The 22543-nt window shown below is 39.2% G+C and overlaps 1 protein-coding gene across 8 annotated transcripts in view; it reads left to right on the top strand.

Moving 5' to 3' along the window:
• Positions 1-22543, top strand: part of pamr1b (peptidase domain containing associated with muscle regeneration 1b) — a 205704-nt gene that overhangs the window by 75662 nt on the left and 107499 nt on the right. For 7 of the 8 annotated variants that reach the window (XM_065297994.2, XM_065297995.2, XM_065297993.2 and 4 more), the window contains 3 exons: positions 869-976; positions 1960-2130; positions 2316-2504. In XM_065297994.2, the coding sequence (XP_065154066.2) occupies positions 869-976; positions 1960-2130; positions 2316-2504 (468 nt within the window). The remainder of the gene's footprint in view (positions 1-868; positions 977-1959; positions 2131-2315; positions 2505-22543) is intronic. The other variant, XM_065297996.2, reaches the window with a different exon arrangement.

Here is a 22543-nt window from a genome sequence, read left to right as displayed (position 1 = left end):
GTGGGGGATGTTTTCTTGGCACACTTTAGGCCCTTTAGTTCCAATTGGGCATCATTTAAATGCTACGGCCTACCTGAGCATTGTTTCTGACCATGTCCATCCCTTTATGACCACCATGTACCCATCCTCTGATGGATACTTCCAGCAGGATAATGCACCATGTCACAAAGCTCGAATCATTCCAAATTGGTTTCTTAAACAAGACAATGAGTTAAAATGGCCCCCATAGTCACCAGATCTCAAACCAATAGAGCGTATTTGGGATGAGGTGGAAGGGAGCTTTGTGCCCTGGATGTGCATCCCACAAATCTCCACCAACTGCAATATGCTATTCTATCAATATGGGCCAAAATTCCTAAAGAATGCTTTCAGCACCTTGTTGAATCAATGCCACATAGAATTAAAGCAGTTCTGAAGGCGAAAGGGGGTCAAACACAGTATTAGTATGGTGTTCCTAATAATCCTTTAGGTGAGTGTGTGTATGTATGTATGTGTATATATATATATATATATATATATATATATATATATATATATATATATATATATATATACCACAGGCCTGTTGAATGCTTTATTCTGATTGGTTGAGAAATGTTTCATGGGTGTTAATTATTTTTCTGTTAAAAGCACACCTGACCTGTCTTAAAATAACCACCAGAGCAATGTTTAACTGTGGTATAAGCAGAATAATTGACTCCAGTTTTTTTTAATTATTTGAAAATAATGCACACCAGCATTACCATCTTGGGTGTGTATTATTTTCAAATAATTCAATGGGCCGTCGTCAATTATTCCTTACTAATTTAGCAGCCGTCACCAATGATTCCTTACATTTGTGTGTGTGTGTGTGTCTGTATGTGTACAGCATGCATATCCTCTCCATGTTTTCATGATGGCACCTGCATCGCAGAGTCCTCAAACTCTTTTTATTGCACCTGTCTGGCTGGATATACTGGCAAAAGATGTGAACATGGTAAGTACAGTCCCCTGAAAGAATTACTGATTTGGTGATAAATTTACAATTAAAATGGATCCCAAACTACAAATTCTGTTTAAGAATGGTCACGTTTACATTTAGGCAGAAGCTTTTATCCAACGTGGCTTACAAAGATTAGGCAACAATAAAGAGATTTGTCACAGAGAGGCAATGGTACAAAAGGTGCTAATACCAAGATACAAATTATCACTACTCCGAAACAATACCTGTTGAGAGAGAAAGAAAGAGTTAGTTTTTTTAGATAAAATATAGTAGAAATAGAAATGTGGTCAAGGGTTTTTGCAATGAAAGGAAGGAGAGAGACGGGTCTATAACTGTCAGTAAGAGAGGGGTTGAGCGTTGCTTTTTTAAGCTATGGAGTGACCAGTGCCTGCTTGAAAGTATTGCACTGAAAGTGCCAGTGGGCAGAGAGGTGTTGATGATGTGTGTAAGTGCTGGTATGAGCTAGTCGCTATGCGCCTTAAGTGCAAAACTATAAAAGTGAAACAAAAACAAACTTTTTGGCTAGAGCTGATGGAGTAAACTAATGAAGCACTTGATAACAGAGGCTAACAAACACACTAACAGAAGCTAACAAACAGAGTCAAAAATAAAACTTAACAGTCGGTCAATATATTGAGTATATTAACTAAACAAGCAAGCAAAGTTTTCTTAACAACATGTCATCCAAGCATAAAAAGCAAGGTAAATGAGGTATATAGCAAACTCACACACTACTTTGGTCACCTGAAGATGAATCGCTTTCTCTTTTGGCTCAGCGTTATTAAGCTCTTAAGCAAGACATCTACAAGTTGATTAAATCCAAGAACTGCAGCTTTAATAAATGGCCAGTACCACAAAAATGTATTAAATTTTTTAGATTTATTTCTTAAATAAATTAACTAGACAAAGACATGCCTTGTGCATTTCATTGTTCCATTTACCACTTCTGTATTTGTAATAGTTGTTTGATATTTCAGTGCTCGAGTGCAGAACGCCTTTGAGTCCAGCCCATGGGATTACAAAGCATCTCGATGTAAGGGTTGGAGGTCATGCTCTGTTCAGCTGTGACCCTGGATACACATTACAAGGCTTTCAGGTGGCCACCTGCTTGTTGGATGGCTCATGGAGTACAATGACTCCACATTGTGGTAAGAAATCTGCAAACCCATTTCAATGTCTCTGGTGTAGATCTGTGAGAATAATCTAAAATGTTGACATTCTTTAGTGAATATATTTTTGACTAAGAATCCTATGTTAAGAAGTCCCTGCTTCAGCATTTATAAGATGCAAATGAAAAAAAGAGCTAATGCATGATTCTGACCTTTTGTTCCAGTGTCTGACCAAAACTGTAAGATTCCGCCAAAGCCAGAGAATGGTGATCATTTCCTTGTTTATGGACCGAATGATGTACTCATCGCTGTCCAGTTTTTGTGCAATAAACCATACAAACTAAATGGAACTCATCAGAGAATCTGCCTGAGCAACAACACTTGGAGTGGGATGGCACCTACCTGTGTGAAAGGTAACTCACTAAATTACTACATTGCGTTGCACCCTCTCAATCGCTGTGCTCTGTCACTGAGCAACGGCTTGTGGTGCCATCTCAAAAAGGGAAAAAACATTATCGTGTACCTTCTCTGGAGCTGTTCCACGATCTGCCGGTCGCGACACGATCTGCTGACTCTGTAGCTGTCTTTAAGAATCGGCTAAAACCCATCTCTTCCGCCTTTACCTCATTTCCTAATATACGACTTACTATCTTTCTCTTTTCCTTTTTTTCTTGATCTCTATCTATACATTCTTACAAAAAACATGGCTATGTATACTGTATTAGACTTGATTTTCAGTGCACTTATATATTGCTGTTCTTGTGTTGCTATAATTGCTTCTATTGTTAACCTCATTTGTAAGTCACTTTGGACAAAAGCTTCTGCTAAATGACTAAATGTAAATGGATTGTTTTTAAAATAGTTTTAAGTATTTAAATTCAAATAATGTTAGTGAGCAAAATACCTGTAAGTCAATTATGGTGAAGTGCAAATATGGCCAAAACTAGAGAAAAGCTGTGTAAATGAATAGCCAATATGCAAAAGAAACATATACATATGATGTAACCTATATATTGGTAAAATTATTAAAATCTGTAGCTGCTAATAAATTAAACATAAATAAAGGTCCAGCCAATGACAGTCTGCACCTGCAGGAGCCAGGATTCAAACATCCAACCTTCCGATCATAAAAAAAATGCAATCATATGCGCCACTGCTGGGATTCGAACACCAACCTTCTGATCATTAGACGACTTGCTCTACCATCTGCGCTACTGTCACTGTTAAAAAACACTGAACAGTAGCTGTTAAATTAAACCATTTTGTCATACATGTCCTAGACAGATCTTGTAAATGTTTTAAACGTGCAGACATCATAACTTTTCTCCCTGTAATTGCCATAAACTCTTAAAACGAATGTGTTAAAATAACACATCTAATGTGTTGTCCTTAACTTAACACAACTCTGTGTTATTTTTGTGACAACACACTTTGTGTTGTTTTAACACATCTTGTCCCTTTTCTTTATTTAAACTCAAAATCAACACGAAATGACACATAATGTATTAAATAGGATTAACCAGAGATGAGACCAAGTCACACATGTGCAAGTCTCAAGTAAGTCTCAAGTCTGAACCTTCAAGTCTCAAGTAAGTCCCAAGTATTTTTTTTCTTGGGCAAGTCAAGTCAAGTCGAGTCACAGGCTATGTCAAGTCAAGTCAAGTCCTGTAGTAGGTCAAGTCAAGTCCAAGTCAAGTCACCTTATTATTGTAATTTTACCTGCAGAATCTGATCTTAATAAAGTGACAAGATATACAGTAAGTAACTATCAGTAAATTACAATCATTTGGATTTGCATTGTAAAAACTCATGTTCAGTATAATACATCATGGAATCAAACAAAATTGTAACTTCATAAATTCTTTATTTTTCACTTCTGCCAACCGTGTTTGAAATTTTCCACATTGAGTCCATAAAACAAATAACAGCTTAACATCCAACAGACCCCTCTCTGAACACCTCCCTCTCTCTCAAACACAGTTTATGTACAACATTAAACTTTGTTAAATTTTCTCCCCTCTCTCTCTCTCTCTCTCTCTCTCTCTCTCTCTCTCTCTCTCTCTCAAACATGTGCCCAGAAAAAACGAGCGCGTCGCACCTCTTCCGTTCGCGTGCCTAAATTTGAAATAACGAACTTGGGCGCGCAAAAGACACGACATGTGAACCGCCCCTAACATTGTAGAATCAAGTAATTTTTCTCTGTGTGTGTGTTCAGGTGGCAAACTTGAAAAAGAAGTATTCAAAAATAAAAATAAGTATTTAAAAAAAAAAATCTAAATTATTTTGCCCACATTTGTCCTCAACACAGTATGATGAGGGCTACATTAGCTATTATTACATTAGCTAACTACCAACTAACCAGATATTAACAAATTGACAAGCACTTACTGGGCATAATGGCTCTTTAAATGACGACCAAAATTGGAGGTTTCCATGTTGATATCTGATCTAAGTGGGCGTGGTGTGCGTAAGGTACGAGAGGGCATGGCGAATGATAGTGTCGTGATTCAGTCATGACAACACCATTCTCAGCCTGCGCTCCAGCTGGGTCGACTTTATTTTTTAAAATAATTTACATATTTTATATTTAAACTGAAAACATGATGTGATTAACACTCAAGTCATTCAAGTCATCGTGTCTCAAGTCAAGTCAAGTCCCGAGTCTTTAACTTCCAAGCCCGAGTCAAGTCTCAAGTATTTTATTTTTTGTCAAGTTAAGTCACAAGTCACAAAAATAGCGACTCGAGTCGACTCGAGTCCAAGTCACCAAGTCACAAGTCCCCATGTCTGGGATTAACACATCCTTTCATAGAGTGTAGTTAAATTCCATAAAATGCCAATTACATGTGACACAAATTTCATGTGTTAGCACATACATAAGTTCTTGCATTTTTTTTGTTAGTTCTTAGATATTGCCTTGATAATAGAAAATATGAGCTGGGCATGTATGACATTTGCCAAAGTGAGATATGAGCTACAAAATGACCAGATCCTGCTTTATAGGAGACATAACTTATAGGGCTCATATGTGGATATTAAGAAGCAATACAGGAGACCTATATGGCCTGTATATGCACATATATGCACCTCAATTTTGCATATATGCAGCGTATATATTATCATATATGAGCATATATGATGTATATGTGCAGCGTATATGTGCATATTAGCTGCATATAGGTTTCATATATGTGCATATATATTATTATATATGTGCATATATGCTGTACATGTGCTGCATATGTGCATATTAGCTGCATATATGTTTCATATTTGCGCATATATATTTATATATATGTGCATATATGCTGTATATATGCAGCATATATGTGCATAAGCTGCATATAGGTTTCATATATGCACATATATCCACATATAGGTTCTTTCCATGTGGGCTAAATCGCAAATGGTAAGTCCTTATCACTAACTATGTATATTTCTAATCTGCTTGTGAGGTTGCGCTTATGAACACGTAGCGTTACATCCCACAGTTACAGTCTTGTTCAAACCAATAGCAGTACAATGTGACTAACCAGAATAATCAAGGTTTTTAGTATATTTTTTATTGCTATGTGGCAAACAAGTTACCAGTAGGTTCAGTAGATTCTCAGAAAACAAACGAGACCCAGCATTCATGATATGCACGCTCTTAAGGCTGTGCAATTGGGCAAGTAGTTGAATTAGTTGAAAGGGGTGTGTTCAAAAAAATAGCAGTGTGGCATTCAATAACTGAGGTCATCAATTTTGTGAAGAAACAGGTATGAATCAGGTGGCCCCTATTTAAGGATGAAGCCAACACTTGTTGAACATGCATTTGAAAGCTGAGGAAAATGGGTCGTTCAAGACATTGTTCAGAAGAACAACGTACTTTGATTAAAAAGTTGATTGGAGAGGGGAAAACCTATAAAGAGGTGCAAAAAATGATAGGCTGTTCAGCTAAAATGATCTCCAATGCCTTAAAATGGAGAGCAAAACCAGAGAGACGTATAAGAAAACGGAAGACAACCATCAAAATGGATAGAAGAATAACCAGAATGGCAAAGGCTCAGCCAATGATCACCTCCAGGATGATCAAAGACAGTCTGGAGTTACCTGTAAGTACTGTGACAGTTAGAAGACGTCTGTGTGAAGCTAATCTATTTTCAAGAATCCCCCGCAAAGTCCCTCTGTTAAAAAAAAGGCATGTGCAGAAGAGGTTACAATTTGCCAAAGAACACATCAACTGGCCTAAAGAGAAATGGAGGAACATTTTGTGGACTGATGAGAGTAAAATTGTTCTTTTTGGGTCCAAGGGCCACAGGCAGTTTGTGAGACGACCCCCAAACTCTGAATTCAAGCCACAGTACACAGTGAAGCATGGAGGTGCAAGCATCATGATATGGGCATGTTTCTCCTACTATGGTGTTGGGCCTATTTATTGCATACCAGGGATCATGGATCAGTTTGCATATGTTAAAATACTTGAAGAGGTCATGTTGCCCTATGCTGAAGAGGACATGCCCTTGAAATGGTTGTTTCAACAAGACAATGACCCAAAACACACGAGTAAACGGGCAAAGTCTTGGTTCCAAACCAACAAAATTAATGTTATGGAGTGGCCAGCCCAATCTCCAGACCTTAATCCAATTGAGAACTTGTGGGGTGATATCAAAAATGCTGTTTCTGAAGCAAAACCAAGAAATGTGAATGAATTGTGGAATGTTGTTAAAGAATCATGTAGTGGAATAACAGCTGAGAGGTGCCACAAGTTGGTTGACTCCATGCCACACAGATGTCAAGCAGTTTTAAAAAACTGTGGTCATACAACTAAATATTAGTTTAGTGATTCACAGGATTGCTAAATCCCACAAAAAAAAATGTTTGTACAAAATAGTTTTGAGTTTGTACAGTCAAAGGTAGACACTGCTATTTTTTTGAACACACCCCTTTCAACTAATTGCCCAATTGCACAGCCTTAAGAGCGTGCATATCATGAATGCTGGGTCTTGTTTGTTTTCTGAGAATCTACTGAACCTACTGGTAACTTGTTTGCCACGTAGCAATAAAAAATATACTAAAAACCTTGATTATTCTGGTTAGTCACATTGTACTGCTATTATTTTGAACAAGACTGTATATGATTAAAACGTTTTTTTTGTTGAGTGTTGGACCTTTCAAATGCAATTTGCCTAAATTATCGTAAACACATTAAGCACAACACAAAATCTAAATTGGGGCTGGTAAGTCCTTATCACTATCTTTGTATATTTATAACATTATATTACAGTTATATTATGTTGATTGCTGGACCTTTATTAATCGTTCCATGTTTTTAGTAAATTGAAACAATCAAACTCAGATGTTACACACAATCAGGACATATCAAGCAATCTCTAACAAAGCAATAGTGACACATAGAACTAAAATATTTTACTCACATAAGACTGCTGTGCCATTCCTGTCAGATCCAATATTAATGGAACAGTATTGCTTTTTAACCCCCTGGGGTCTGACCATTTTGGGACACTGGCAGAGGTTCTGACATGCTCTTACATTTGGTCTTTTTTCAGTTGCTTTAACCTCCTAAGACTCAGGTTTTGGTTGAATTTTTTTCAGACTTCTACCAGCTATTTTGGGGTAAGGAAGAACCAATAAACTAAATAATTTGAGATATTTATAGATTTTGAAAGTGCAGTTTCTAACTTTCCAACGATGTGTAACAAATGAAAATCTGATAAGATTTGGAGAAGTTGTGGCCATTTGAATGTAACACATTCAAGAAAGAGAATGCTGAGAAATTGAGAAAGAAAAAAAGTTAACACTTTCCCTTTTCCCTGGCTGGAGAGACAATAGGGCTCATTTACATCTCATTTAGCTAAGCCATACCCCCTGTAAAGCCGTATTGAGATAGAGATGTTCTAGCATCATATGTAGTATTTTATTACAGAAGTGCGAATGACAACATCCAAAAATAAACAGGACTTTTACCTTTGTGGGGATCACAAGTCGAATCCAGTCTGTTTCAGATGTGTGAATCATCCAATGATTTTTGTCCACAAATGCGTATTATCCGTGAAATATAGATAATATAGTCTATTGTTTACATCAGATTTCGCATGAACTTCTGGTAATACAATATAATATACAATCTGAGGACTATTTACATCGTAACATGTAAGGGTATATCAGATTACACTCCGGTATTTACGTTCCGTTAAACACATGAACCCGCCTTCAAAGTTTGTATTTAAAATAGGGAGGTAGTGTAACAGATAATCCAAAAACAGCACAGTCGAAAACGTGAAGTCCTTAAGAGATGTAACCAATAGCTCACTCGTTGCTCCATCAGCCAATGACTTCATGGAAAATATTGATAGACAAAACATGTAGCCAATTATATAAAAAATGCAACGATCTCTGTGTAACATATGAGTTTGACTTCATGCTGCGCTGCAAGACTGCAAGGCGGTACTTTGACGTCATCCGACTGTGGCGCCCCATGAAGTCAGTGATGCGGCTGACGTACGATGCAGCTGACTGTTATTTGTTCCGCCCCAGCTTCTTTTATATTTCTTTTATTTTGTGCGCCCGAGCTTCATCTACAGTCTGGGGAGACGCATGCTATAAGTTTGAAAAAAAAAATAAAACTAAGCAAACATGTCTGAGGAACAGGGCAGCCGCGTCACTACAGTCACGTGACTTCACGCTCGAGCCGGAAGAGAAGACAATGCTGAATAAAGTCGTAATTCTTGCTATTTTTGGACCAAACTGTATTTTCGATGCTTCAACACAATCTTACTGACCCACTGATGTCACATGGACTACTTTGATGATGTTTTTATTACCTTTCTGGACATGGAAACCATACATAGATTTTCAATGAAGGAGACAGAAAGCTCTTGGACTAAATCTAAAGTTAAAACATCTTAACTTAAACTGTGTTCCGAAGATGAACAGAGGTCTTCTGAGTTTAGAACGACATAAGGGTAAGTCATTAATTACATTATTTTCAGTTTTGGGCGAACTATCCTTATACAGTAGTCACGCTGTTCCCTTTGGGGGCGGAGGCGAAAACACAAGCTTATCCAGTATGTAAATATACACACAGACAATGACGCCCCCCGTCTGCACGCTAGAATCTCCGGAAAAACAAGCCGATCTCAACCACAAAATGTATGCTTTTAAATATACATAAATTGCTATCTCAAACATGGAGAGGCTTCTTTGTGATCTCAACTAACAGATTCTGCAAAAAAACGAAAATCACAAATTTTGAAAAAAACCTTTGTTTCTCATTTGCTCGAAACTTGTGCTGCCAACTTGTGTCCCTGGTTTCCATGACATGTCACATATTAATGACATTAATCACATACCACTGTGTTCAGCACAAAATTTGCTAAAATAATATGTGAGTCAACTTTTGATACAAACTAGGGCCTCCTTTGGAGGCGACACGTGCCGTCCTTGCCCAAACAATGCGAGACGTGGATGAGGGCTACCTGCTCATGGACGGTGCAGGCCAAAGAAGTTAGTACAACTACAGCTGGGAACACTCAACATTGGAACATTGAAAGGGAGAGGTCGAGAATTATCAGCTGCCCTTAAGGCCCGTTGTATTGACATTGCATGCATCTAAGAAACAAAGTGGAGTGGAGCAAAGACCAGGGAGATTGGAGAAGAATACAAACTGTTCTACAACAGTGAAAGAAACACCCAGAACGGCATTGGAATTGCAGTCAGCCAAAATCAACAAGATAGTGTCGGGGCCACCCATCGTGTTTTTGATTGCCTCATGTCCATCGAAATCGACTTACATGACCTACGCCTCCGGGTGGTATCTTGTTATGCGCCACATTCTGGCTGCATAACCAACACTACAGAAACTGCAAATCGACAGTTAAGCGAGTAGTAGCAGTGGCGAAATCAGCTCAATATGACCAACTCTGTGTCAAACTGGACACCCCTAAAGATGCCAACAAGATCTATCGACTGGCAGAGGCACGCCATCGTTCGGATATTGGTCAGGTGCATAAAAGATGAAAACCACAGCACCCTCAGAGACCCGCCCGCCATCTTTTAACACTGAAGCGACTACTTCTCTGGAATTCCCTGGAATCTGCAACCAGGAATTTCCCCAACCACAGATTATTAGTGCTAAACCTGTCCCAGGTCCTGTTCTGCCCATCACTGAAGTGGAACAAGCTATCAAGCTCTACCATCAGCTCAGATGAAAGCATCACAACTGATGTGAAGTCACGAGTCAATGAGGCATGGATGAAGTGGAGGCAAGCCACGTGAGTCCTCTGTGATCGGAAAATGCCGGACAGACTGAAAGGCATAATCTACAACACCATCGTCCAACCAGTGGCACTCTAGGGATCCGAGTGTTGGCCAGCCACATCTGCACATGAACAAGCCCTCCACACCATGAAGATGAAGATGTTCAGATGGAGCCTCGGACATTGGGATTGTGTCATGAACGAAGATGTCCGGAAGCAAATTTGTGTGGTCCCCGGCTACGGTGGTAATGCAAAGTGAAGAGTCATTAGTGGCCAGGATTGCCATGCGTATTGAGCCAGAGGGCCGCCGCCCACTTGAACGTCCGAAGAAGTGGTATATGGATCGAATAAAGGAAAATATGAAGACGGTCAATTCATCCCCCGAAGATGCCCTGGACCGAGCCAAATGGAGAAGACAATGCTGATAAGCGGATTCCACGCCACAGCAGGAAAATGCTAGGAAGAAGAAGAGAACACTGCATGAAAAGTGGGATTTTCGTCCCCGTAAGCGCCTGTAGGCTTCCGAAAATCTCCCTAATTTTCGGCCGCTTTCCTCAATTTACAGGCAGCGAGTGTTGCGTTTGTCTGTGTCACAAATTGTTGTAAACGAACCATGACGTAGGTGGAGAGCCCCGCGCGGGTGCGATGCCTCTAATTAGCATATGAATAGCAGCGAAACCTCTGCAGGCCAGATATAGAAACAAATAGAAGCGAAACTAGAGTAACGGCCCACTTGAATATACTCACTCAGTATTGGCTGAAGCCACTACATTTAAACAAGTAAAATCCCCCGTGAATGGTTGGCAGATCACTTCAAACCAATCACAAGGGATTTTTCTTGTTTAAAGTAGTGGCTTCAGTCAATACTGAGTGGGTAAATTCAAGTCGGGCCGTTACTCTAAAAGGGGGAGTTATTGGGCACCCTGGCTCATTATAAATGTAAAACTCAATAATAATAATAATAAATATATAATTTATGTTATAATAATTTATCATATATTAATGTCAGTGCGCTATGTACTACACTATTCACACCATCAAGGAATATAAGAGAAAACAAAGAGGTTTATTTATAAACACACAGCTGTTTATTCAAAGAAAGAGAAAGAAACACACAACTATGTACAAAGCAGCATAATGTCTCTTATGTTGTCCTCCAAACACGTCAAAAAGTGCCCAAGACATTCGGGAAAGATCCCTAAAAATCTTTTTCAAAGTGATCAAAGTGTTGAAAAAAAGCGTAAAAAAGTAACTTTTGCAGGCATATATGGTGAGTTGCCCTGTACTTTGGTATCGCTTCTAATCTGTATTGCAGCTTGGCACAGAGCTCGGAGAGTTCCAGGCTGTGAGAAGGCGGTGGCCGCACAATCCATCCAGACACCCCGTCAACAATGCAGTCTTCCTCATCAGACATGAGATCTATGGTGGCGCACTTCCAAATGTCCATCTCATCCTCAGCCAGCACACTTCGTCTCGCTTCCAGCAACTGTAATACGATCAATAAAGACAATAAGTGACCTGAAAAATACTCACATCGACAAAAAACTGATCTAATATTTTAAATCTGTCCCTTTTTCTTCTGGATCGACTCCGAGCTAAACTTTCGCATTTTCCGCCTGCGACGCGAATTCAGGTTGTTTGTATCAGAAGCTCTGGCGTATCGACTCATAATACGTCTTACAGGCAGCTGGAAAACAATTACATTTACTTAAAATTACGTCGTCATTCTCAGCAGTTAAATCTGACTTGCTGAAATAGCCCCAAGCAAATAGGAGGTCACGGCTTCGTTAGTCTGTGAAAACAAAATGTGCGGGTTTAAGCTCGGATCTATTAACGTATCTATTTCCTTATACAAGAATTAAAATATATTCTTTAAATCGTAACGTAACGTTACCCTTGCTCTGGTTTATAGCGCCTACAGTGTGCCTCATGCCGTACAGCCTCCTAAAAATTACAAGACAAAAAACACCTCTAAGTTATAAAACACACAGCTTGGGCTTTTAGCTTGGGCTAATTAAAAATATGCTTATACATAAAATTATTCTTACCGCAATCTTGGGATTGTGCACCCGTCTTCTCTTTTTGGAGTTACAAACACCAAACGTCTGCTCGTCTTGTACTGATATAAGAGTCGTAGCCATGACCTTGCACGTGATTGGACGAAGGCGAGAAGCCTGTCGGGCTCCTCCAATTACATGCAAGGTTATTGTTATAAGGAAAATCTTGTAAAACTTGCGCGCATGCGTATGATAAACAAATGCTGTGTGAATGTTATGGTGTAAAAGCATTGTTTTGCCTGGTTTATCGTAAAACAGACCCTCTGCTACCATTTTCTGGAACTCTATCTGCTGTTTAGGTGTCAAATGATCTGTTGCTGGGAAAGTTAACTTTGAATCAACAGGAAAATATTGTTCTTCCAATTCTTCTTCTTCCTCAACTCTCCTTGCCCACAACTGTTTTGACCATGAGCCCTTTCTCTTATTCCAAGGCCTCAACAGATTCATGTGGAACATCTGACTCTTTCTTACGATCGGGTACAGAAATCTCATCGTTCGTAGGACTTTCTAAGCACTTCATATGGCCCTTGCCATTTAGCCAAAAGCAAACTTTTAAAAGTAGGAGGTAACAATAACATTTTCTGACTTGGAGCAAGCGTTTTTCCCTACTTGACAGATCATGCCAGTGTTTCTGCTGCTGTTGTGCTTTTATCAAGTTAGCACTTACCACCTCAGTCATTGAGTCTAATATCTCTCTCATCTTCAGAACATATGACATGATATTTGTTTGTTCACATGCATTACCTCCTTCCCAAGCACATGCAACGGTCCCCGGACCTGACGTTCATATAGCATCTCAGATGGTATGAAACCTGTTGATGATTGTGGCACTTCCACGGTAAGCGAACATCAAGTATGGCAACCATTGATCCCAATCGGAACCTGTATCAGACACAAAAATGTGTTACATTGACTTAATGGTCTGGTTGAATCTTTCTACCATACCAACAGTCTGAGGGTGGTAAGGAGTGGTCTGTATCGGATGTATACACAACATTGAACAAACTTGTTTCATTAACTTAGATGTAAAGTTAGTGCCTTGATCTGTGATTATTTCCTTAGCCAACCCTACTAGTGAAAAGAGTTGCACTAACGCCAGGGCCGCCTTAACCTAATGTGAGGCCCCGGGGCTAAGAGGTTTTGTAGGCCCCCCTTCCCCTCGATTTATAGTCTAATTTTTTTTTTTAAGTGTAATATCTAGGTACATCACAAAATGCATTAGTTTCTTTCGAGACATACAACAGTGAGTTTTCCCTCTTTGAGCCAGAAAACACCATAATATTGTTATTAACATATCACTGAGCCCACTTGAGCATAAACACAAGACACTTTATTTAACAACCACACACAGCAACATGTGGTGATAATAAAACCAAAATGTGTGAAAGTATATATGTTTATAAGCTTTATATTTATATAGTTTTTGGAAAATACAAATTTGCAGAAAATTGCCACTCACAACTAAATGCTCAACACAGTTTTAAAAATATAATAAGTTAAAGTTAGTTTTAAAGTGAAAATGCATTAATGATAACAAAAGATAAGTCTTTATAGACAGAATCTTGTTAAATGCATTAATGATAACAAAAGATAAGTCTTTAGACAGAATCTTGTTTTTTAATCAGTTATTTATTTTGTAGGCTATTGAAGATATAGTATGCATTGTATTTAGTATTTATGCATACATAAGCATGTAAAACGACCAAGTATGAATATGCACAAGACAGACAGGGAACATACCTGTATATAAGATCTTAAGATAATGAGATTATAATGGTGCTATCAGGGGATGATCATTTGAGATGGTCTAGTCGCTCTTTACTTTCTTAGATTTGCACCTTTACCGTTGCGTCTCTTTCTCGTCTTTCTAAACCAACAGATGTGTGTACTGTGAGCTAACGTCGCGTCAAACATCGCTCCAGCTGCGCACGCGTCACTGATATAAACGCGAGTAAACTTAAACTTTATAACAACTAACAGCATTATGTGCGGGAACTCCTTTCTTAATTTAGCGGCACAGTTTCTTGTGCACGTTTGGAGAGACTTCTGCATGCCAGAGACTCAGACAGCTGCAGGAGCACAGAGAGAGCAAACGAGCGAGCGCGCGCGCGAAAGAGAGAGAGACCTGCACCTCAGTGCTTTTTATGAAATTTCAGAAATTACTCTTTCATTTGTTGGTGGATTATTTCCCGTTTCTCTGTCACACTCAGTCTAACATGCAGGAATGTCAAGTTGACAACGCGCACTTAATTACATCACGCAGAATAAAAAATATGTTACGTCTAACATTTTATTTCACGTTAAGTTACAACGGACCAATCAGCAGCCATGTAACGTGCAATTAGAGTGATTGACAGAAAACCTGACAAGTTACAAAACAATATGACCTTTTCAGCTCATCATGAACGCAAACTTGGGAGGCCCTTGAACTTGGGAGGCCCCTGGGCTTCAGCCCAGGTAAGCCCGTGCATTAAGGCGGCCTTGACTAACGCATTTATTACCTGCCTCGTCTTGATGTTTCTGAGAGGAAAAACTTCTGGATAACGTGTTGCATAATCAGCAAAACCAAAATGTACTTATTACCAGATCTCCTCCTTTCCAACAGTCCTACAATGTCCATTGGAATACAAGTGAATGGAATGTCAATAATAGGTAAACTTACAAGAGGTGCTCTATCACTCTTTTTAGCTGGTCTGACCAGCTGACATTCTGGACATGATTTACAAAAATCAAAAACATCTGAATAGAGCATTGGCCAATAAAACCTACTAGCAATTCTAGACAGTGTTTTCTGCTGACCCAGATGAACCTGCACATGGTGCTGAATGAGCCAGTTGCAACACCTTTAACCTTTGTAGCAGATCCACCAACACAGGTATGTCTCTGCCTAATATCAGGTGCTTTGTCAATTATCCCAACAGTCAAACTGTATGCTTGGCCTTCAATTTCAATCACCATTTCAGTTTAGGGGGTACTCTTTTTCATCTCTGTGGATACAACAGACAGCATATTTTACTTTTCTACACACTCTGATCTAACTAATGTTTGACTTGAACCTCAATTGACCAGTGCTTTAAACGTTGTGTTTCCTATTTTCACATCAATTACTGTATCAGTGTTCAGTTCAATTTCATATAGTTTCACAGATGATCTTAACTCATATGCTAGGCGTGTATTAGTCACATTTTGCCCAGGACAATCTGCTTTGGTATGCCCAGACTGGCCACATCCATGACATATAATTACAGACTTTCTACTGTACTGAACAACTCCGCCTGTTTGCATACTGATAACGTTACTCCGGTTAAAACTAGTTTGTAACATTTCGGTTATCGGCATCAAAATTTGTCAGACCACTACCCTAAGCATCCCTAGACTTACCGGTTGGGCTGTAGTTGGTGCCTCACCATCATCTTGGTTGATGTAACGATCGCCTTGCAGCTGTAAACGTCTCTGCCGTTTCTGCCTTAAGTTTACATGAAGTCGGGCTGTTCTGCTTCACCCATGTTTTTACTTCAGGATTCAACAACTTAAGAAACTGTTCAAGCACTATCTGGTCGCCAATCTCTTATTTGGATCTTTGTGAAGGGTTCATCCACCTTTAGTACAGATCTTTCAATCTTACATACATTTCTCGCTGCGTTTCTTCCTCTTGTTGGTTGTATGCTCTGAAACGCTGTCGGAATGTTTCAGGTTTAGTTTCAAACTTCTCCAGTATTACTTGCTTGACACAATCATAGTCCAATGAATTCCAATGAAGAGATGTAACACTCAATCTTGCTGTGGCCATCTGCTAGCATGAGCAATTCGCTTAAAAGTAATTAAATAATGTTCAATGTCCTCATCATTTGTCCATGGAAACATTCTTGGGTTATTAAAACTTGTCGATTCATATCCTTGTGTTATCATTGCAGCTCTGTCCATAGCCGCTGATGTAGTCCGATCACTTTGTGTCTGTGAACGATTGTGATGACCAGTTAAAGCAAGAGTGCCAGGCGCTGACAAATCACTTGCCGCTGATGTTTCTTTTGCCAGTCGTTCCTATCGCTCGTGCTTATTCGACAATAGAAAAGGAAGCCCTTGCTCTTGTGCTTGCCTTGCAGCACTTTGAGGTGTATGTTGGAGGTGCTGCAGATCCGGTTGTGGTATACACAGATCACAACCCTTTGTTTTTTCTCGATTGCATGGGCAATTGTAACCAGCATTTAATTCGGTGGAGTTTGATTTTGCAAGTTTATAACTAGGAGATTAGGCACATTCGAGGACGTGACAATGTAGTTGCAGATGCATTGTCTCATGCTTTATGGGTATATTGTTCAATTCAATTCAATTCAATTTTATTTATATAGCGCTTTTCACAAAAGTCAATTGTTTCAAAGCAGCTTTACATAAATAGAAGCAGTGAAAAGCACAGAAAAACGACAGATAGCACAACAAAATACATGATAGCATGAGCAGTTAAATTTGCTGCGGCTATGACTCAATATTATAAGTGCACGTATTACTAAAGCAACGTCTAGAAGAGGAAGCTAGGTAAAACCCAAAAAGGCTGCCTCCCCGGGGTGAAAAACCCCCTAGGAGAAAAAAAAAACCCCGGGCTTTTATCCGAGGAAAAATAAGTCCTAGGAGGGAAAAACCCTTGGGAGAACGGATAAGGAGATTTAGCGGAGATTAAGCGGTTCTGCCGGTGATCGTTGGTCAGGCATCAGCTGGGTATCACGTTGAAGGACGGCCAGTAGATCAGAGGTGTGCCGACTTTCACATCAACCGGGACTGGGTCTGTTTGTCTCGTTGTCCTCGGGTCGAGGACGAGACAGGGAGAGAAAAACAAAATCGTATTAGCGTAGCGGCCGTTCATATGTATTGAAGTGTCACACAGTGATGTGGTTTAACTCAGCTTAGTTCCAGACAGACTAACTATCCACAGTTGAGGATTTAGCAAATTGGGGGCCCAATGCGAGGGTATATATGGTAAATAAGGGTCACCTTCCGATCTTTAAGAGAAAATGAAACCTGACGACCCGTTTGACTAAGGCCTAAAGCCCCACTGTCGTCGTTAATGCAGGTTCAGTGGCAAACGGGTCTATATTGTATACCATTTACAGGACCAGGAGAAAACGCCAAAAACATCGCAACCCGACCATACGTGCTAACCCGTTTGACTAAGACCGGAAGCCCCACTGTCGTCGTTAATGCAGGTTCAGTGGCAAACGGGTCTGTATGGCATACTATTCACAAGACACACGAAAGCGCGAAAAACGCAACCCGACCATACATACCAACCTGTTTGACTAAGGCTGGAGGCCCCACTGTCGTCGTTAATGCAGGTTCAGTGGCAAACGGGTCGGTATGGCATACTATTCACAAGACATACAAAAGCACCAAAATCGCAACCCAACCATACGTGCCAAACCGTTTGACAAAGGCTGGAAGCCCCACTGTCGTCGTTAATGCAGGTTCAGTGGCAAACGGTGGCAAACTATTTAATGCAATTAATTTTAAGTGTTCATGCAGAAAAGGTTTTATTTATTTATTTGGTTGGTCTGTGTTATGACCGTGAGTGCTTTGTTCCGTGAAAATAACTATTGTGAGTTAAGAACCTTTACTAGACAAATTACGCGAATGCTTTGTTGAAGAGAAAAGTTTTAAGTCTAGATTTAAAATGATCGACTGTGTCTGATTCTCGGACATCGGTTGGTAAATCATTCCAGAGCTTAGGGGCTAAGTAGGAAAAGGATCTTCCACTTTTAGACACTTTTGATAGTCTAGGGATAATCAATAGACCAGAATTTTGCGACCGTAGTGTGCGTGATGGATTGTATTCTGATAGTAATTCTCTAAGATATGAGGGTGCTAAGCCATTTAAAGCTTTGTAGGTGATTAGTGATATTTTAAATTGGATGCGATATTTAACTGGTAGCCAGTGCAAAGAAGCCAGAATTGGGCTTATGTGGTCATACTTCTTAGATCGAGTAAATACCCTTGCAGAAGCGTTTTGAACTAGCTGAAGCTTGTTGACCTGATTTGAATGGCATCCCCCAAGTAGCGAGTTACAATAGTCTATTCTAGAGGTCATAAAAGCATGAATAAGCTTCTCTGCGTCAGATGTAGACAGTATATGGCGTATTTTTGAGATAATTCTAAGATGGAAGAATGCTGTGCGGCAGACGTTGGCGATATGACTATCAAAGGATAAGTTGCTGTCGAACATCACACCTAAGTTCCTAACCGTGGAAGATGGCACCACAGTACAGCCATCTATGTGCAATTTGTAATCTGACATATTATGTTTGTAGCGATTTGGTTCAATAATAAGTATCTCTGTCTTATTGGAGTTGAGCTTAAGAAAGTTATGTGCCATCCAGTCACTAACATTGCTAATGCAGTCTTTTAGCTTAGAAAACGTGTGTGTTTCGCTGGGATGCGAGGAGATGTAAAGCTGGGTATCATCCGCATAGCAGTGAAAACTTATGTTATGTTTCCTGATAATGTCTCCTAGGGGTAACATGTATAACGAGAACAGGATAGGACCTAAAACTGATCCCTGCGGTACACCGTATTTAACCAGGGAGTGATATGACTCTTCCTCATTTACATAAACAAAGTGATAGCGATTGGTTAGATATGACCTAAACCAGGCTAGCGCCTGACCACTGATACCAACATAGTTTTCTAGTCTATTGAGTAAGATTGTGTGATCTATTGTGTCAAAGGCTGCACTAAGGTCTAGTAATATAAGAATTGAGATTTCACCACGATCGGATGTTAATAGGAGGTCATTTGTAACTCTAAGCAACGCTGTCTCTGTGCTATGGTGGGGCCTGAATCCTGATTGGAACTTTTCATATGTACTATTATTTGTCAAGAATGTGCGTAACTGGCTTGCCACTACCTTTTCTAATATTTTCGAAAGAAAAGGGAGATTTGAGATTGGTCTAAAGTTATTAAGTTCTCCTTGGTCAAGCTGTGGTTTTTTAATCAGCGGTTTAATAACTGCTAGTTTGAAAGCTGTTGGAACGTATCCTATTTCTAGCTATGAGTTCAAGATATTTAGAACCGGGGTTGACACTACAGGGAATACCTCTTTAAGTAGTTTTGTGGGAACGGGGTCTAATATACAGGACGATGATTTGGATGATGTGACTAGTTTAGAGAGCTCATCTATTGTAGTAGGTTTAAATGAATCAAGATGTTCGTATGGTAGTCTAGTGTTAAGTGAACTAATGGGTAGAGTGGTGGCTGCCTGGGTAGCTACGATGTTTTCCCTAATAGTCAAAATTTTGTTAGAAAAGAAGTTCATGAAGTCGTTACTATTGTGTTGAAGTTTACTATTGGTTTCTGTTTGTTCTTTGTTTCTAGTCAGTTTCGCAACTGTGCTAAAGAGGAAACGAGGGTTATTATGATTTTCATTTATAAGCTTGCTAAGATATGTAGATCTGGCGGTTTTAATAGCCTGTCTGTAGTGTTTAACACTCTGTTTCCATGCTGCACGCCATACTTCTAACTTTGTGCTTCTATAATTTCTTTCCATTTTTCTAGCTGCCTTTTTAAGGGCTGCGGTGTGATGGTCATACCATATTGTCATCTTGTTTGTTTAAAAACTCTAGATGTGATGAATAAAAGCCATGATAATTTTTATATAGGTAATGTAATCACCATGTCTGATTAAAAAAGACTATGAATAATGTATCATGTTTTGTTAAAAAGCTAAAACCGTCTGCTTGTTATAAGGATGCGTTTAAATGAGTTCAATGTGTACAGACGGGTGAAATGTTTGTGTCACATTCCTAATTAATCAATAAAAACACAAAACTATTTTCTTCAGAGGGTTTGTTTTTATTTGTTAATACATTCATTCAACAACAATGCATATAATGATGACATAAAACACCTGTTTTAAAATAAATTTTTTTTTTAAAAGATTAGAGATGTAGCCATTGATTATAATCGAGTTTAGGTGATTTAAACATAGGCTCATCCAATAGGATAGCAGATGTACAAGTTCGAGATCTACGTTTTTTCTTTTTCTGGATGGTGTATACATATGTGGCAATGGATTAGATTTAAAAGATTACAGCCTGTCAAACATTGTGGTTTGGTAGTATAGAATAAGGCAAATTTAGCAATGCGATAGCCTCTGAAAACTCTGACCATCCTACAGGTCTGTGTTTGTCTGATCTTTTGTGAAGCTGTAACACTTGTCACTAAATCATAAAAATGCGATCTGTGTATAGGTTTCCCCTAAAATACAAATTCCCCTGATTCGGCCCATGAAGATACATCTTAAGCTTTAGACATTTTATCTAAAATGTACTGAATGTTTTAAAACCTTTTTATGGTACATTGTTTAACACATCAGTCACAACATCATCTACGTGTTGACTATGTGATGACTTCCTGGTCTTCCAGGACAGCTTTGCCTTTTCATAGACATCCAAATAGTTTCTGTGTAAAATATTTCTTACAGATTGATCCATGTCGCTCTCAACAACCTGTTGAATAGAGTCGCGAAGGGCATCGGTCTTTAGTTTATCCAGTTGGTGTTGCAGGACTAAATACATTTTCTCTGCATATTCCATGCTTTGGTTTTTATCTAGAGGCAATCAGGCTGGTAATAAAAGGTATTGTGACGCTTAGGAGGGGTAGAAAGAAACCCCCCTCATGGTTTATCAAACGTCTTTTTCTTATAACACTAATCTTCTTGTCTGCAACGATTTTTATCTCACATTTCTTCTTTTTCAACTTTTGGTATTGTTGACTTGTGAGGGGGACATTCCCGCGAACCAAATTAAAGCGTACCTAAACCCCTGGTCAGAGCCTGACTCCACCCACTGGCAATATTTGAAAAATGCAAGAAAAGTGGGCAGATCCCAAGGAGATAGAGGGGAAGAACTAAGCTCGTATCAAGTGTGTGGTGAGATCGTAACAAGGGCGTGGTAAGCTTGAATCTGCTTACGTCACAAGTCATTTTTTGGACCCACCATCCAATAGGAAAATTCAACTGTAGTAGCCACCGTTCAACCTGAAGAGGGCAGCACTCAGACGTTTTTACGCCATATATTGTAGTATTGAAACACTTTACATCCAAATGTCAAAAAACTTACTAAAATCAATGAACAGCACTAATAAGGCCCCATTCTTACAGATCATTAACTAAAAAAAGTTGGTTTAGGGTTTAGTTACTCTTTAAGGGTGTTTTCACATATGTTGGTGCGCACCAAAATACATTGTATACATTTTTAATTAGTGTGGTCCGTGTTCACATATGTTATTTTTACCGTACTCGAAACGCCACACTGTACACCATGTGACAACGGTCAGCGCTGTCAATAGCCTCAGTTGCACTATCGGGCCTGTGCGAGCCAGGGCTTTAAACGGGCCTCGCGGAGCCAATAGCCTCAGACCTCCAGCTGTGTAGCCAAAATCACGACGCGTTTGCATTGTCAAGCCAATAGCGCCGCAGCGCTTCAGAAAACCCTGCCCTTAATACGCCTACTGGATGTAACGTCACACAACTCTGCCTGTTTTACCGTGAGGAAGTCACTTCAATCTGACAGGAGACGGGAGTGAGATCGCATCATCATACAACAACATAATGAAAATAACTGAGGCGGCTGTTTGCACGGTGAAAGCCAAGATGAGAAGATAAAGATGTTTGCTCCATCCGCGGTGTTACACTTGAAGTTTATGTTGGCTGCACACGAGCGATCTCACGACGAGACAATATCAGATCAATAAGCAATAGTTAACTTTATGAAGTAGGATAATTACAAATAAAGCGTTCATCTACCTAATGTGCCATTATACTATATACACAATATTTTAAAGAATATAACAAGTCATAGTTTTACATTTATATAAAATAATCTTATTTTAAAATATGCACGTGTGTCTAATTATGCAATGTTAAGTTTGTAATTATAATTCTATGGCGATGTAAACATACTTACACATTATAAGAGGTATGATATCTTTAATCATGAAAACATTAATAGTTGAACATCACATGAAACACAAGGTAACTGTCTAATAGCTATTTCAATAATGTGTCAATCAATAAATACTTGTCTATAAAGAACTGCCTCGAATAGCTGAATAAGACTGAAAATCACTTTACTTGCATCTCAAAACGTTTGA

Source organism: Paramisgurnus dabryanus, chromosome 23 (genome assembly GCF_030506205.2).
Source record: "Paramisgurnus dabryanus chromosome 23, PD_genome_1.1, whole genome shotgun sequence".
NCBI classification, from domain to species: Eukaryota; Metazoa; Chordata; class Actinopteri; order Cypriniformes; family Cobitidae; genus Paramisgurnus; species Paramisgurnus dabryanus.
The sequence above is the reverse complement of the archived record's forward strand: the minus strand, read 5'-3'. Positions and strand labels throughout refer to the sequence as shown.